Source organism: Bacillus rossius, chromosome 1 (genome assembly GCF_032445375.1).
Source record: "Bacillus rossius redtenbacheri isolate Brsri chromosome 1, Brsri_v3, whole genome shotgun sequence".
Lineage (NCBI taxonomy): Eukaryota > Metazoa > Arthropoda > Insecta > Phasmatodea > Bacillidae > Bacillus > Bacillus rossius.
In genome coordinates, this window is record NC_086330.1 from 278,081,287 (window position 1) to 278,099,922 (window position 18,636).

The following is an 18,636-nucleotide window of genomic DNA, read 5'->3' on the forward strand; positions in this document are numbered from 1 at the left end:
AGAAGCTGTTGCCAAGAAATATATTGCCACTTCGTACAACCCACAGCTATGGTTATTTTTGCATAGGTATACGAAATCCCATTTCGCGGGATAATAATGAGTATTTCTTACAAAAAGTGGCACATAATTTTATATTTTAATTCGTGTTTCATCACGCATCATTTTTTTTCGAGTATTCAAAAATTGTACTTATTTTTTTATTATGCTTATTAATGTGCATAGTTAATACTGGAAAGCTATTCAAAGAACGGTGGAGGTATTGGAACAACACAAAGCATAGATTCCCGGTTAAGAATTTGAACCCAGTATTATTTGGAACACTAATTTGTAGTTATAGTTGTTTTAATGTAAATGTAAAAATTCGCAAATATCTGTAATTTTGCATGAACATTTCTGTTTCATTTACAAAAAAATACAGTTTATAATATCTCGGGCCAACGGCAATGATTCGGCAACCGGTCAAACATGGTGACTTCTAAAAGTGACGGCTACTATCCCTCGATTGTGGTTAGGTCTCTAATGTTCTAGCCTGGAGGTAGAAGACACCGCGAGTTGATAGGTAGAGAATAGTAACATTCGCGTTATTTTCTGTGTCATGGTTAGAATACAGAAACGTTAGCAAAATAAAGTCAAATCAGGTTTTCATCGGCAGCTGCCATAGTTCACTTTCTTTCCTAGTCGCACATACTTCGGTAATATTATTATAAGGTATTTGTCATTATCTTGTTTTGTCAAATAACTGGGGACCTGTAAAACTTGAAACTGTAAAACTTGTAACTTTAGTCATTTTTTGTAAATGTTGGTCACTGGATAACCTTGTTTTGATGTATAACCTCTTAGCTTTTGGTGTACGGCAATTGGTAAGAATAATTTCGTGAATAGAACGTAAATGTGTAACAACCATGTTGCTGCCATCTGTGGCTGATGGTGCAAAGAAAAGAACACAGACAAAATGATACTGTATAGCCTACCTGTAGTGCCAAATGTTTATTTAATTTAACAAGATGGACAGTATTTTCTTAATACTCCTTGTCGAAAATCTGGTACAAAGCCGTGTTTTTTCCAAGCCTTTTTCGCTTTTATCGGAGCCGTTTCATTAGATTGTTTAATATTTTGGTCTGCAAATTGAATGATTTGATAGTCGATGTAGCTGCTTCGACAGCGAATTCTAGTGCAAAAATGTATTTGCGTATATTTATCACGCTCAGGATTATTTAAAAAATTCTACATTATTTTTTTTGTACCAGTTTCGTATTATAAGTGCATTTGCAAATTGATAACACGTAAATTTGCTCGTTATCGCGGTTAGATGTTACACATCAATGGCTATTACTGAAATACTCGCTCACATTTTTTTTTAAGATTCCTAAAGGCTGTAAACCAAAAACCTATGCAGGAAAAAATTCTGGACGAATCATGATATTTTGGAGGTAAGAAACGAAGAACACGTGACATCAATTTAATTACGTAACCTTTCATGGAGTCTGCTGTGGTACGAGAAAATAACGTGAATTTTGTAGTTTTATAAAAAAAAAACTTGTGCTAGATGACACTGTTCGTTGAGCTTTATTACAACTTTTTTATTGAATTTAACTATATATATTTAATTTTAAAGATTAATTATAAAATTATTAATAACCCGTTGGCTTAATTAATGGAATTTCTGATATTTTACTGTTGTAAGAAATGTATGTGATTGATTCCAATATATTTTACTAAAGAAATGTACACTCTAAAATATCAGGTGAATATTAAATTTAATTCATAACAAAACAGTTAACACTTATATTTTCTTAAACAATAATGCCTAAGTCGGTTTTATTTTTTATTTTATATTAAGTATGCCGACTGTATAAGTCACCTGTTAGTGTATCCGACGATATATCATATTTTACATTATACCTCTTTTTGATTTCATGAAGTAGCCAGGTTAAATCATTGTGATCAACGCGCAAATTTCATATTAATTAATATTATGCTATCATTTACGCTTGAACTTTCAGTTATTTATTGTATGTATGTATATATATATATAAATATATATATATATATGTGTGTGTGTGTGTGTGTGTGTTCAGAAATTTTCACTTAATTACAGATACCTTCACTATTTTATGATTTGGGAAACAATCCCTTTTTATTTTAAAAGTAGAATAAACTTATCATACATATTTTATTATAAGTATTTATGTTTAGTGTTAATCAAACTAATATACCATATGTATATACCATATGCTTCTTCTTTTCCGACAAAAATGCCAATGTAAAAATTCAGAACTATAGATTTAGTAATTGTGGCAACATTCATTAACAAATAAAAACCAAACTAATTTATTAATATGCCAGGTTTTAAAGCCAAAATATTTAAGAAAGCTTACATTAAGATTGATTTTAAATTTTCTTGCGTAGTTTCCTATGTATTGATTAAGTAATTTTCATGTTTTTTTTTTTAATTGTTGAAATAATATAGATCGCTGTTACAACGTATTATTATGGTACGTTTATTAATGTTTGCCAATATCTTGATTGAAGTTTTATTTCAATTTGTAGATACATATATAAATATTAAATATGTGAACCAAATGTACAACCTTTTCATCCCTTTAGGGTGAAAACATCAGCAAGAAGTTACGAATGATTCGAAAGTTTTTTATAAATCATACCAAATACTACATTCCAATAATTAGTTTCAGAGATATGATTTTCATAATAAATCAAATGTTGTCCACCTTTTCAACCCATTTGCGGTGGAATATAGAAAAATATACAAATGCTATGAAATCATATAGTATAGTATTTACTTGTTCAGTGTCAAACCTCTCGGTTAATGTACTTAGAGATATAATTAAATGCAACAATTGCGAACTTATCAAATTTTTACTACATTTGAGATCGAATTAAGAAAAATTATAAAAAAAACCTTCGTAAGTTATTTAAGTTATTAATACTCCATTTATTACATCTTGATTGATTTTATTCTTCGATATGATCTCTTTCTGTGAAACCGCCCTCACCCCTTTTTCATCCTATTTACAGTCAAATCAATTATTTATTTCCAATTGATTTGCTGTTGATATATTTTATTTTTTATGATGAAATTAATATTACCTATTGTAGCCCTTTAAATACCGAATTTCGAAAATTGAAAAAAAATACAATTCATAATTCTATATTAATTTTATTCATTCCTTGTTTCTTTCTTTTAAATTTAGTAGATTCGGAAGTATACATTTATTTCCATTAAACCAAACTAACCTCTTTCACATCTCTTAGAGTTCGAATTACGCAAAATGTTTTAAAAATTTCCATTGTTTATTATTTTTACTGTTCTTACCAAATATCTTACGTCTTTCTTGGTTAGTTTCAGAGATTATTTTTATATAATTGGAATAGTAGCCCCTTTTGACATCCTTAAATGGCGCATTTCAATGAATAAAAAAGTACAATACGTACTCTATATATAGGTAGATCATCTTAAGTCTCTCACCTCTCATTCTAACAGAGTTAAAAGTATACTTTTTTCATTTAAAAAAAATACTTATTACACGCCTTAGGGTTTGAATTTTTCAAATTTGTAAAATTATGTTTGGTAATTTTAGTATTATTATTATTGATATCCAATCTCTTTCTTAATACTTTATTGGCTTGGGAGATGAAAATAATTTTTCTCAAAACTTTTTGACCCATTTCACCCAGTTAAAGGTTCTTACCTTTAGATCTAGTAAGATTCATAAGTATGAATTTTATTTTCTTAAATCAAAAAATTCCCGTGTACAATTTTTTGTATTTTTATAAAATTTTATGTCCCTTACTTTGTAAGTTTCGGATATAGCCTACGATTAATTTATGAAATTTGATAAATGTAAAAAAATATATATTATATGTAACTACATACATGTTGTTCCACCATAGTTTCTCAAGGGTAGTTTTAATAAATACGGAACTATCCATATTTTTATAAACATGCATACTCTGTGTTCACCCCTTAAGTATTCAATTTCGCAAAATGGTACAATTGTGGTTGGTTGCTTTAGAATATTTATTATTGATACCCAATATCTTACCTTATGTTTCATATTCTTCGAAGGTAAAATAAATAACATCAATATATATACATTTTTCACTACCTTAATATTTAAATATGTAAAAAATTTAAAAAATCAGGATTGCAACTCTATATTCATGTAGTTCATTCTTATTTTTGTACCTTTGATCTAGTCGATTCAGAAATATTTATTTAATTTGGTTAAAACTAAACTTACCACATTTACACCCCTTAAGAGTGAAATCTTGCAAAATAGTTAAAACATAAAGTGTTGTTTATTATTTTTAATATTCTAACCAATTTTTATGTCTCACTTCATTACTTTTAAAGGCACAATTATTTTAAATAATTCAAAACATACCCTCTTTTTACCCCCGTAAAGTTCAAAATTCTAAAAATTTTAACAATTAAATTCGTACTGTTATATTAAGGTGGGTAATAATTCGTTTTTTGTATCCAGTTCTAACTTATACGGAAGTAGGCATTTATATTTTTTTAAAGCATACTGACCCCTTGTACACCCTTAGGGGTTGAACATCGCAAAATGGTAAAATTGTGGTTAGTTGTTATTTTTAGTTTATTAACTGTACCCAATAATTTTTCTTATGCTTGATTAGCTTCGGGAATATAATTAACTAGCTTAAAACCATATTGACCCAATTTCACCCTCTTAGGGGTAGAGTTCTTAAATTATGTATAGCCTAATGTCTAAGTAAGCCAAAGAAAAAAAATTAAAAAATAATTTAATCAAATTCTGTTCAGTAGTGTTAGAGTGAGTCGGAACTAACAGAAAAACAAACGAACAAATACACGAATATACAATAATTATAAAAACTATATTTTTTAAACTCTAAATAATGTAAATAGAATTTTTAATCTTTTTCCCATAATTTCATCCAATATACAGACATTTTATCTGAAACCAATTTTTTTTAGTATGAATAATAGAGGAATTATTTAAAATAGAACACTGAACTTGCATGAAGTTCTATACCATAGTGGAAGAGTCGGTGTGGCCCTTGAAGTATTTTGGAGGTGGCAGTGTGGCCATTGGAACCTAGTGGAGAAACAGTGTGGCCCTTGGGATATAGTATAAGAGTCAGTGTAGGCCTTGTGACATAGTGATGCAGTAAGTGTGGCCCTTGGACATATTTGAGGAGTCACAGTGGACCTTGAAACATAGTTGAGGAGTCAGTGTGGCCCTTGTGACACAGTGGAAAAGTCAGTGTGACATTTTTGACATAGTAGAGGAATTTTTCGGCCTATGAGACACAGTGGAGTCTTTTTGGGTAATTATAAATAGCGGAGGAGTCAGTGTGGCCTTTAGGACAAAGTGGAGGATTAAGTGTGCACCTTTGTCTTGAACGTTTGGTGACCCTTTATTAAGATCATAATATACATTAAATTATTCACTTTTTTGTGCTGTTTTAAACCTACAGCCCAAGTTTGTAGGTCACATTCGCTCTCATTTGTATATCTGAAACACTTAAAACGGGGAACATGAAATCGACACAAAGTAATTATTTAAAATATGTTGGCTCACGCAATACCACTTTTTAAATTTTTAAGTCATGAATGGTTTTAGTATGAATCAATTGTTATCATCACTTGCAATTTTATTCTTCCTTTTGCTTTAGTTAAGAATTATTTTAAATAATCCAATTTTTTCTTTTCTTTGCACTGTCGCCAATATTGTGAAAAATATGCACGAGCGAAGCTGCAGATGATTATCTAGTAAGTAGAGCCTCGATTACTTTGCGGAATCATTTCACCCCAGGCTAAACTCAACTCAACTATATACAACCAAGCAATATAATGAGCTAATATTTCTATTAGAATGCCACATTGGCGGGTTACCACATATTCTCCTTGTTTGTAACTGCTAAAGGCGTGCTGAGAGCGACGTAGTCCAATCATCAACCTGAAGAAGAAGTCCGCGAAATAATCGTGGCTCTAATAGTAAGTTGATAACATTATTTTTTGTGTTACAGGAAGTGCTTAGCGACTTAAACCCTTCTGCGCAAGACGTTCAAGAAGAAGATTACAAGACGACAAGCGAGGAATTTCCGGTGAGTAGTTTCGTCAGTATCGTCGCTCAGTTCCTACTTTCGTCCACTCATCAGGGTTTCGCAATGGGGAAAACCTTTGGTTTGGAAACCCATCCGTGCCCGGATGCCAGTAAAGGATGTTTCGAAACTAGTACCACATGCTTTAAGGATCTATAGAGCGCAACTTTACAGGCACAAGCCACAATGATATTAATTCTCGGAACTCAATCGTTGATTTTATACTACTATAAAACTGTATATCCCTGTTGGTTTGTCGGTTCAAGCATCACGCAAAAACTGCTGGACAGATTTTTATGAAACTGTTTGTTTTTAAAAGCTTATGATTAGATTTAAAAACTTGTACATATTTTATCCCTCTAGAAAACTAGAGCAGATTAAAAGAAAAGAAAGATTAGGTTGTTTTGAAACAAACGTGGCGTCAGAGATATTTAATAGGTTCTTTAAAGAATTAAGAACGGGGAGATATCTCTATAACACACTTTTATTAGCTTCACTTGTAACTATATAATAAAATCTTGAAAGTCAATTTTAACCTACTTCGAATTGTCGTATCAATTTGAAATTTTTTGAGAATGTGTAATCTGGATGACATTAAAATACTTTTGTCACTATAACCTGAAGAGAGAGGGTAGGAGGTTCATAGGTGCCAAAACCCGCTACTTTCGAGCTATATTTAATAATAATGCTTTTTGTGTATCTATGAGGCCGGCGCATGGGAAATTCGCCGGGGGTCGACTTCCCCCACCCCCCCCCCCCCTCCTTCAACCAACCAAGGTTAAGAGGTCAACACCCAAAATGTCGAACATTTAAAACATATATTCTCTTTCGATTTGTAGTGTTTCCGATCCAAGAGGCCGGGACACAGTGTAAAATGTGGCCGGGGTCCGATCCCCTCCCCCCTCCACGAGAATTCAGGAAAATTGAAGTACGTTTTATTGACGTGCTCCCGAAGTCTTAGGGCATCGTCGGGCCCCTCTGGTGGGGATTATATGGGGTGGAGGAGACGGGGGTTAATTACCCCCGAAATTTTCGAGACTTTGAAAATTGATTTAGGTAGTGGCGCACTTAGAGGTGTATTACGAAGTCGGGCGTCGGTGGGACAAACTCCCCCATCCACGGTGGGATGAGTCCTGGCCCTTTTCAACGAAATCTTCATCTTCTTAAAAAAAAAGTGTTTACTGGGTCACTCTATAAGTCTAACATTTGCTTTCGTTCGCCGGACTACATAGAATGGTTTTCGGTGACTGTGTTGTGTTGACCGTTGCTATGCCATGTGTTTGTGTCACATGTTATGTCTAACATGTGCTATGTGATGTATTGTGAGCATCGAAGAGAATCTTGCGCCAACCCTCAACGAAGGTTGAAAGTCTCTTCTTTTTTTTTTTTTGTACAAGCGATGACATGCAATAACTTCATGAGTTGAGCTGTCGGACGGGGGGAGAGGTCGGAGTAGGAAAAAAGCTACTACTTTCGAGCTATGGACAATAACTATGCTTTTTGTGCATCAATGAGCCGGGGCATGGTGGAAAATTTGCCCGAAGTGGAATAACACCCCCCCCCCCCACCACTCCAAATGGTTGATGGTTGGTGTGTAAATTCCATAAAATTTCAAAATATAAAATCATTTCTCTTTCGATTTGTATTGTTTCCGAGACATTTGGAGACCTGCTAACCTGCCGGCAGTGTCGAACCCGGGTTTTTGCAAGTGGGGAATGTTGTGGACGATGCCATGGCCTGTGGGTTTTCTCGGGGTACTCCCGTTTCCCGCACCTATTCATACCTCATCTCATCTCCCCTCATGCATTCTCCCTCGGAGAGGTCAGACCGCTGCTATGAGTGTCAGCCACATTCCATCCATGCAGACCCTGCCTCTGGCGGGACACTGTGGTACTTCTTACAACATTACAAATTTCAGCCCTTAAATAGTTTTCTTGTGGATGAAATCTTAAATATACCTGATATGTAATATTATTTTTAAGTTTAAAGTATTGGAAGTATTCACAAAAAGACAGTGGTGCAATATCAGCAACATCCTGAAGTTGCCACGAGCGAAGCTGCGGGTCTTAAGGTAGTGTATCTATACCTAGAGGTTGTAAGGTGTCTAAGGCGCCCCTTGAAAAATTATTAATACAACAAACACTTTAATTTAATATACACGAAATTTTTGTCAAAAATTCAATTAATTTCAACATGTGCAAATGGAAATTATTTCTGGTATATATATATATATATATATATATATATATATATATATATATATGTATGTATATACTTATACTTATATATATGAGAAAAAATAATACATACATAAAGACATATGTGCTATTTACCGAAAAAATTTAGCAACAAGAAATTAAGTGACAACAAAAGAAGAAAATAATACAAAAATTTAAAAGGGCGTAACTACAAATAAAGCAAATCTTCCAAAAATAACTTCAGGTTTAGGAAATACAAATATATATACATAAAAGAAAAATATATCAAGGGTTTTTCAATTAAATTTTTAAATATATAAACATATTAAAAAATTAAAAACCCAGATTTTAGAAATAAAAATTTTGTACAAATTTCAAAATATCATCAAAAGATTCCCAGTGACGCAAACTTAGATTTCCAATGAGGGGAAAATTTTCACAGTTTATAGTTTAGAGCTAAATTTTGTGAGATATAAGCCCCTTTAGTCATTATAAACATATTTATTCGTGAGTCACCAAAAGCTTCCATTAATTTTATAATTAAGGAGTGTTCCACTTACGTAGTTGTATTTCAAATGTAACTCTATTGTTACAATTACATTTTTAATTGTATACACATTTATATGTTCTTCATGATACGCTTGTTTCCAAGGTATACAAATCTATTTGGCGTAACAGTGTTAGTAGGCTACTGATGAGCGTAACTAATTATAGTATTAATATTAACAAGTGAATTTAATTATTTATTTAATGTAATAAAATATTCTAGATAAATTTTGATTAATAATGAAAATAAATCGATTCTCTTAATATTTTTTCTAAGTTACTGTGTATGATAAGTCAGTGAGTGACTGCTACGCTACTTACCTCTGCTCCTCCTCGTGGGTACGCTATTCCATGCTTCATGGCTTTTACGCTTCTAACAAAAAAAAAATTATAAACTGACTTTATTTTGCATGCAAATAAATAATAGAAATAGCCTAAAATAATAAAAAAGTTATGGAGTGATATAAACACGGTTGGAAAAGTTTATATTTAATAAAATTTAAAATTAATTAAATATACTATATTAAATATTAATTTTAATCCTTTTATAATATTAATTATAAATTTAAGTAAATAATCGAGATAAATTTCATTATTAACGACAGTCAATAAACAGACATAAATTAAATAATAATATAATAATTTATAATTTGTAATGCAAATAAACAATACTTAGGTGAACATAAACTCACTTATATAAATTCACTTGAAAATACACTTGAATTTAAAAAAAAAAACAATTTCTATCACTAATATTTACAATGAAGTAGTTTTTTTAATTATATGAACCAGTATTCATTAATCATTCACTAAAAAAAGTTATATTATTTAAAAACCATTTTTTTTATTTGAATGTAGCCTTAATTTCATATAAAATTTATTCGTTTCATTGTGCACGCGCATTAGATAAATTCACTGTTTTATTTTTTTCCTTAACGTGCCTAAAGAAGTATAATATAATCTTACTTTTCTATAATTTGTATGTAGTCTGTTTTCATCCTGTCATTTTTTTTTTGATGCTGCGCGCGCGTCATAAATTTCATTCTCATCATTGTACCATAACGCGCCCAAAGAAGTGTAACTTCAATAAAACATTTAATTAAATTTGAATTTAATATTTAATTCCGGGCGTAATTTTAGTTAGCTGTAAGGCACCTTTAGGCTCCTGTTGAAAAATTATGAATACAACCAACCCTTTAATTTAATATACGCAAAATACTTATTAAAACTTAAATATATTGCAAAGGATATTATTTCTTACATATAAAACTTTAAAAAAATTGTTAATGAAGAACCTCTTGAAAAAACTAATTGCGCATTATTTGTCTTTGGTGATTTAATAATATTAATTGCTTTTGTTTGATTCAATATACACATTCACTTGACTTGCAACTCTTGATCGTGACAAGCCACATACAGTTGGGCGTGTGAAGATATATTGAACAATAACATATGTAATTCATATTTCTTTGCATATAAAGGTGATACCAACAAAAAAGGAAAGACCATTCATCTATGTTATGACATTAATCATTCAAACATAGAATGACATAAGGGAAGATAAGAGGATAATGGACATACATGTGGAAAGATAATGGTCACGTATATGGGAAGATAATGGTCAAACACATAATAATTCACACAAAGAATTATGCAAATCAACTGACACACAGAACCATACATTTTAGATACTTAACTCACCGATGATTGACTTGGCAACAATGCTAGGAGATACAGTTTAGTAAAGAGCAATAAAAATTATATAGCCTACAGCGTTAAGGTATTAGTATGTCAGTGATGAGAGTAACTATATTTAGGATAATATTTATGGTACGTTTACAAATCAGTCCTTTGTGGACCAGTTGTCAAGATATAGCTTGTTGTACCACAATAAAGATATAATAATATTGCACAACACATGGCTATTGTTATTTTTGTATATATAAATACGTTATTCAAGATAATACTGAGTATTTTTACGAAATTTAGCGCATTATTTTATATTAATTCGGGCATATTTTTTTAAAGAATGAAAAAGATAACAAAATATTTAATAATCAAATTTTATTTTATTATGCTTATTAATGAGTGCATTTAATAATGAAAAGCTATTCGGGGAACTGCTTAAAAATTACTTTAATTATTAGATGTACTGGGATAACACAAAGCATAAATTCTTGGGCTAGAATCCGTAAAAAGTATTACTGCGAACATTATTTTGTAGTGAGGCAGTTATTTTTTTTATGTAAATGTAAAAATTTACAGATATCTGTAATTTTACATGAATATTTTCGTTCCATGTACAAAAAAAATTATTTACAGTTCAGGGTTATTCCCAGCAGCAGACCGTTGCCATTTAAGCAAGGAATCTTTAACGAGATGGAATAGTACGCGAACCAAGAGAAGGTGACACGTGTGCGGGCTTGCGGATGGACAATTAAGGGAAGCATGAAAATTGTGCCAAGAAAATTTTCCAACAAGATGCGTACTATATGCGTACTATATGCGATTACCTCCCAGCGTTTGCGAACTGCTAGGCGTGCAAAGAGTGTGTGCTGTCATTACGTCTCTTTTTTTTTGTCTTTTTCTTTATTATTTCATCACACTAACCCTTCGCCGATTAAGTTCCGAGCATATATTGTGCTTGTTTAGCTGTGTTCTATCAACCCCCATTTAACCTCCCCTCACCCGGAAAACTTGAAACATCCTACATTGGAACAGTAACCCCCGCCTCCTTCTTTCCTTCAGGGGTACAACACCAAAAGATTTTAACTAACACCAAACCTGTAAAATACATAAAAACTCAAACAATAGCAAAATAAATTGCAAAAGGGGGCGATCAAAAATAACAGAGGGCAAGGTCAAGCCCATTAACAGAGGAATAATTCTAATGACTAGACAAAAGGTTTTGAAAATTAGATGAGATTATATAGTATGTTCAGAAATTTTACAAGTATATGTGTATATATATAATATATTCATAAGTATGGGCATCTTATATTCGCAAAAAAACCTTGAACAATCATTAGACTGCAATACGGTATGTCTGCGCCCACGGTTTCTTCCTCGTAATTGGCGGCCGTCTGTAAGAGAAACCATTACCTTATTGGGCTCGGTATTCAGAACTCGTTTATAACTACACAAGACACAGTGTTTTAACAGCACATAGTTGCTCCTATTTGTGAATGCCATTTATTTTTACACTTGGATGTTCTTATTTCTTTGCAGATGGTGGAAGAAATCAATGAAAATCGTCTCTTCGGGGTCATAGGGAAAAGTTCCATGAAAGCGCTTCTGTTCAAGAATACCATCAGCATTTTTAGGGATCCTAGGTATGTTATATTTGGTTGCTAATGATAACATCACCTAGCGGCAATATTTAATGTAAAACTACACAGGAGTGATAACTAGACTAGATAAAGATTTTCGCTATATATTTTGCAATCAGGTTGTCTTCTAAACAAAAAGCTTTTTTTTTTTTTTAATTCAACAAAATATTCCTTTGGAAACCGGTTGCCAAGAAATATTTTTTAACACTACAAGAAAAATATTGTGAGTCTGAACAACACATGGCTGTTATTATTTTTGAATAAATGAAATACGACCTTGGAAACAATATTTTGTCGCACTTACAATATTGGCACATTATTATAAATTTTGTTTAAAAAATTTTATGAGTATCACTTATTGAAACATTAACAATTGGATTTTATTTGGTTTTATTGTGCTTATTAATGTGTGCAGTTAATTCATGGAATGGTTTACAAATAAATAAATTCACTATAGTAGGTACTGGTACAAAAAACAGCATAAATGCCTGAGCAAGAATACAAATGCACTATCACTACAGCGAAACAATTAATTTCATGTAAAAGTACAAAATTACTTATATCATTAATTTAACATTAAATTTTACATTAATTAAATTTTACATTTTACAAATTTGTACAGTGTGGCTTGCAATTCCGGCTCGGTTCAGTCTATAAATACGAGATACGCACGAATGTGAGCTTGCGCGAATCTAGATCGTCTCGGTTGTACCTTTGAATATATATACTGTATAGAAGTCGCCAGCCCAGGTTAAAATTTCTAATACGGTTTTGAGGTAGTTGGTTAATTCACCGCTGCAATCGCCACCATCTCTAGGGCATCGACTTGTGGTGGTCCCTAGCGGACAAGTGTCTAACTCTTCAAACACCCCTTCCCCCTTCCCTAGAACGACGTTCAGCTGCAGTGAATGATGGATGAGGGGTGCGGGGAATGACAGCGGGCGACAGCGCTGCGTTCTAACGTGTAAATAACAACTAAGACGATACGGGGCGTTACGGCAGCGCACTGCAGCGGTGAAGTTCCCAAGCTGCTCATCATACGATTCTGAAAAACGTAGAGTAAATCCTATCCACTCGCGACTTCTATACAGTATATATATTCAAAGGTTGTACAGAACCATTGGTAGAGCTGGCTCGCGTCTGGCTTGCCATTAAGGGAGTGCGAGTACGTCTCGGCTTTACATAACCGTCGGCGGAGCTCGGCTCGCCTCTGGCTCGCCACGGAGGGAGTGCGAGCTCGGCTCGGTGGTACAGAATCGTTGGCGGAGCTCGGCTCGCTTCTGGCTCGCCACGGAGGGAGTGTGAGCTTGGCTCGGGTGTCAACACGCCAGGCACTTTGTGAAAATAGTTCTTTGTCTCAGCTACTTCTAAGACCACGCTCTCCTACTGTGTTTTTATTTTCTTTCTTCTATAGAATGAAATAATAGACCACATTCGTGAATTCTTCGTTGAAAAGTTCGTGAATTAACTGCAACTTCGAACAGTGCACGTACCAGCCTGGTTTTGGTGAACATGACGGGCGGGCAAGACTCGCGAGTGTATAGGACACAACTCTTATGGTTGGAATAAATATTTCTTTTACGAGACGTAGTTATTTACGGATGAATATCGGATGTTTTGTATTGAATTTGTTGTGCGAAATGCGAATCGAAATTCTTTACCAATCAGGGAAAAAAATAAAATCTTGCGATTACCTAAAACGTTTATTGAAGTATATTAAAAGTCAAACTTTCTCACAGTAAATAATCATCTCTAGTGATAACATATCAAAGATTGTTTAAGCCTGGATAACTTTGAGTTTTTATATCACCATTGCTCTTGCAACAGACTCGTATTTTATTTTGTAATCACGACAGCGTGACGGGCGCTACGTCAGAGACGCGGTGAGAAGGCAAAATGTCGTGACATCGTGAACATGCAGTTTTTAACCACGAACAGAAACAAACATCTAGAAGTAAAAAAATATTAATCGAAGGTTACCTCAACAAGATTTTGACGTGACGTCTAATAAATCGATGAACGCCGGCTGCACGCACGTAAAAGGATGACTCATTGTCTCGTTACGCACATTTTCCCGTTACGCACATTTTCCCGTTACGCTTTGTCCCGTTACGCTCATTGTACGTTTGCGCCACATCTATCTCTCTTCCACTCTATTGGAACAACCATCGATTTGACTTTTTCGAGGCACATTAAACTTGAAACACTCCCATTCGTTTCCCACTTTTACTATCATGTTCCTATCCTTAACAGAATAGCACAGATTGGAAGAAGTTAAATAGCAAACATGTACAAAAGTTATAGTTAAAATAATCTCTTCGTTAAAGTAATAAACATATTTGAAATGATGAGTGCAAATAAAAGTAAATTTATCAATTAAATTGTAGATTTAATTTCACTCCTTCTTTGTATCCATACAAAATAGTGATAATTCAATAAAAAATATTAAATTTTATTCATAATAGTATGCAATCATTTCATCAATGTTTTTTTATGACGTTGTCACGTTAAACTATCGTCCGTAAACCGACTTTACAGTGTGCCGGAAATTAGGCATTTCGGCACGTTTTTTTAATTGTTATTAGGATTTTAAATTAGTTTTAGTAATTTTATTTTCTATATCATTTAATTACAAAAGGGTGATTTACACTTTGTTAGGCTGGTGTACTCTCCTTAGTTAAACTTTGCGCCAGTGGACCGAGGCACCTTTTCTCAGGGACCAATCTGATATTTTGCAAGTCCAATGTAGACGTTAGCAGCCCGTATGACATTTCTCTCGCTTACAGTCACGTCCACGGTTTGTAATATTAATTCCCTACATGACTAAAATCGCATAGAGCAGCTTCTGGCCTGCAAGCTCTATTTCTCAGAGACCCGCTGAGAGTAGCGAGTCTCGGCACGAACCAGTATCACGTGGACCCCCGTTCTCAGCCATCGTTGCGTTTTTGTACCCGCTCACCCCCCCCCCCCCCCCTGTCAGTTCTGAGAATTTAGCACAGGACCATTGACCTGGCATGATCCCCGCCAGGTAGTGACCGACTCCAAGGACGACTTGCCATAAAAAAATATGTGTGCAAGGATGGACCACCCACGACATCTAGCGGTAGAAACTGTAACGTCTTCTCTTGGCGCCAGCTCGTGGAGCTGACGGCCGCGACACCTGTTGGCGATCTTGTTAACCCCCCCCCCCCCCTTTCTTTCCCCTGGAGGCTGCCAAAGTACAGCTCCGGCTGGCCATAAGGGCCTATGCTGTGAATTGTTGCTGTTCCTATTTGATTCATTTCAATTCTGTAAAGCTTTGAAACGAAACTTTGCGCGCCACCTGTTGTAAAATGTTCCTTCTAACTCAGAAAACCTTCGCGGGCATCATGCTCATTACAAATCACCGCAATTTCTTCGAAATCGGGTATTAATGGTACAATAATGCATAAGGGGCAAACAAACAAACAAAAAACATTAATTTATATGTTGGTAAAAGTCACCAATTTGAAAGAAAATTATTATAGTTTTCTTAATTTCAACATTTTTCATGGAGATAGCTAGCGCTGATTTTCGCTGCATATCGTAGAGAAACAACAAGAATGGACCAGAAAGATAAATACACAAACACGCAGAAAAAGAAGCCAAAATCAGCCGATATCAAATGTTAAATGCATAGATGGCACAGAGAATTATCACTCCACACACGAACAGAGTGGGCTGACCACGACAAGACAGTTGCAAAAGGAGCAGCAAAAAAAGACAAAAAAATTCCACGGTCAACACAGCGACATACATAAGGACCCAGCGATGAAACTAAACATATATTCATGACAATACAACGGTGACAGCACAAACGAACGCATTAGGCTTCCAAAGGAAAAAAACAACATATTTGACACTTCGGAAACTGATTCTGTTTCCTGAATCAGACACAAACAAATTTATGCAAGAAATTTCTTGTCTGTCGCACGCATTTGTAGGTTGATAAAAAATACGATATCTCTGATAAAGTAATTTATCAAAATTTCTGAAAAGTTATCCAATGATGACAATAGACTCGTTTGGTTCTGAAGTAGAGATATTTTGAAATACATTTTGATATTAATTTTGTTAAATTAATAAAAATATTCTGTTTAAGAAACAAGTGTTTCTCTCGGTGTAAGGTTTCAAGTTACAAAGTTTAACATTAAATAAGGAAGGGCGATGGATTAACAACTAAAAGAAAATCGTAAGTATAAGACAATCAAAACTAATAAGAATAATTGGAGCAGCGACAGAATGAGAGGGAGAGTGAAATGGGAGTACCCCGAGAAAATCCACCGGCGCACAACAACGTCCGCCCAGTTTCCTACTTTCGAAAAACATATTCCTTGTTCGACTGCACCGAAATCGTACCTTGAATCGATTTGGCAAGAAGAGAGTGCAAACCCAATGAGAACGGATTGGAAAAATTCGTGGTTTCGATGTTATCTAGGATAGACTCCATGATCCTCCATTTGTTCGGGAAAATTACACCTGCTCATTGGCTACTGAATCGTGATACCCGTTATTTGGGATGCTCGTGATTTGATACTTCATTCGTTAAGGTTCATTAATTTGCTCAGATTCCTTCATATTAACTGAGGTGCTATAACTGAAGCATAAAAAATTTAACAGTATTGTGATTCCAGCATGCGGTGAAAAAAAACCGCGAATGTTTCCGGTCTCTACCAATGAGTAGAGCTACGATTTTTACGCGGATTGATTTAACTTCAGACTGGAATAAAATTGCCTCTATACAAAAAAGATTTTTTAGAATTCTTATTGGTCGATAATGAGGTCACGTCATTTGTGGGTTACACGTGTTAGAGTAATCACTTCATCTCAACTATATAATTGTCAAGGGTGTCTAAGAGTACTGTCGGACAATCATCTACACCAAGCAGATGTAAATGTGCTTGAAGTCTACTTTGCTTCCCAATAAATTCAAAAAGGTATCGCAGTTCTACCTATAAGAAATGGGTGTAAAGACTTATAAACGAGGTTTCTCGAGAACTAGAGTATTATTATATTAATAGGGGGATCGAAACGATTCAACTATAATTGATCCCATAATTTGAGCTCACTCTTTTTCCTGTTGGCAACACTCCAGAACTTCCGTACGCCCGTTTTCTGATCGTTCAAGGAGCATGAAAGTTGATGACCATGTAAACAAGTTGAGCAGTGTAGGTCACGTGTAGGTGTATGTAAGTTTCAACAAGCCACATTCTAAAAATATTTTTATCTTATGATATACGGGGGTTACTTCCTAAAATATTTTGCCTCTATTATTTGAGATATTTTCCCCTTTACTTCATGTCCATCCTGTTTAATATGGAATATCAGAATCCGAAAGACGAAATAAGACATAGTTTCTCTGAAGATCTACACCGTAAATTCCAGTTATATCAAATTGCTCCAGATTAGATAGATCTACTAAGTATTTTCCTGAACGTTCTCTTCTTGAACCAGTGTATTGCTAATTTATTTTATGTTTGCATTGCATATTTATCAGCTCATTTTAAAATTTTAAAATTTTTTTTTACTAATTCACAACCTCAGATTTATTGTGCAGAACGCTTGATCAACCAGAAGCAATCTACCAGCAGAGATTCAGTTACTGTAATTTATTATAAAAATCTCTGATTTAAATTTATAATGTGTTATGTGGGACCAAAAAAGCCCGTTAGTTTATTCTAGGTGATATATTAGTTAAAATATACGTATAAATGTACTGTCAATGTCTTTTACCACATCTCAAATTGTAATTTTTTGTGGAATATTTGAAAATTTGTACATTTAGACGAAAACAACTGCATCACTACAAAATAGAGTTCGCAGTAATACTGGGTTCAGGTTCTTACTCGGGAAATTATGCTTTGTGTGGTCCCAATGGCTCCAATAATTAAAGTTATTTATAAATTATTGTCCCCTAAATAGCTTTTATATATTAACTGCGCGTGTTAATAAACAAAATAAAACATTATGCTTGAATGAAACATCAAAAAAAAATATGTTAAATATGTTAAATTTCCTAAGAAATAGTATTATCACGAAAAAAGTATTTACGTAATATTGTAATATTAGCAACTGGTTTCCAAAGACATATTTTGTAAAAGAACAGAATTTTTTTTTTGAGATATTGGTATTTGCTTGCGCGCCGCAGCTACCTGGCGTTCACGTTCGGCCTGTGCGTGCTGGCCGTGTCGTGCGTGTTCATGGGCGTGGGCTACGAGCCGCGCGCCCTCACGCTGGCCGTGGTGAACCACGACGCCGACGCGCGCGACCCGCGCTGCTCCGGGCCGCTCCGGGCCGGCTCCTGCCACCGCGACCTGGGCTGCCGCTTCCTGGAGCGCCTGCGGCCGTCCGTCGTCCTGCAGGCGAGTGGCTGCCGCCCTTCCCTCCTCACACTTCTCTCGCCGGGTCCTCACACGACTACTTACAAGAAAAAT

At 34.2% G+C, this 18,636-nt stretch overlaps 1 protein-coding gene across 2 annotated transcripts in view; it reads left to right on the forward strand.

Annotated features, from left to right (window-relative positions):
• Positions 1-18,636, forward strand: part of LOC134527623 (ABC transporter G family member 20-like) — a 97,203-nt gene that overhangs the window by 44,853 nt on the left and 33,714 nt on the right. For both annotated transcript variants that reach the window (XM_063360470.1, XM_063360471.1), the window contains 3 exons: positions 6,037-6,114; positions 12,084-12,187; positions 18,351-18,564. In XM_063360470.1, coding sequence (XP_063216540.1) covers positions 6,037-6,114; positions 12,084-12,187; positions 18,351-18,564 — 396 coding nt within the window. The remainder of the gene's footprint in view (positions 1-6,036; positions 6,115-12,083; positions 12,188-18,350; positions 18,565-18,636) is intronic.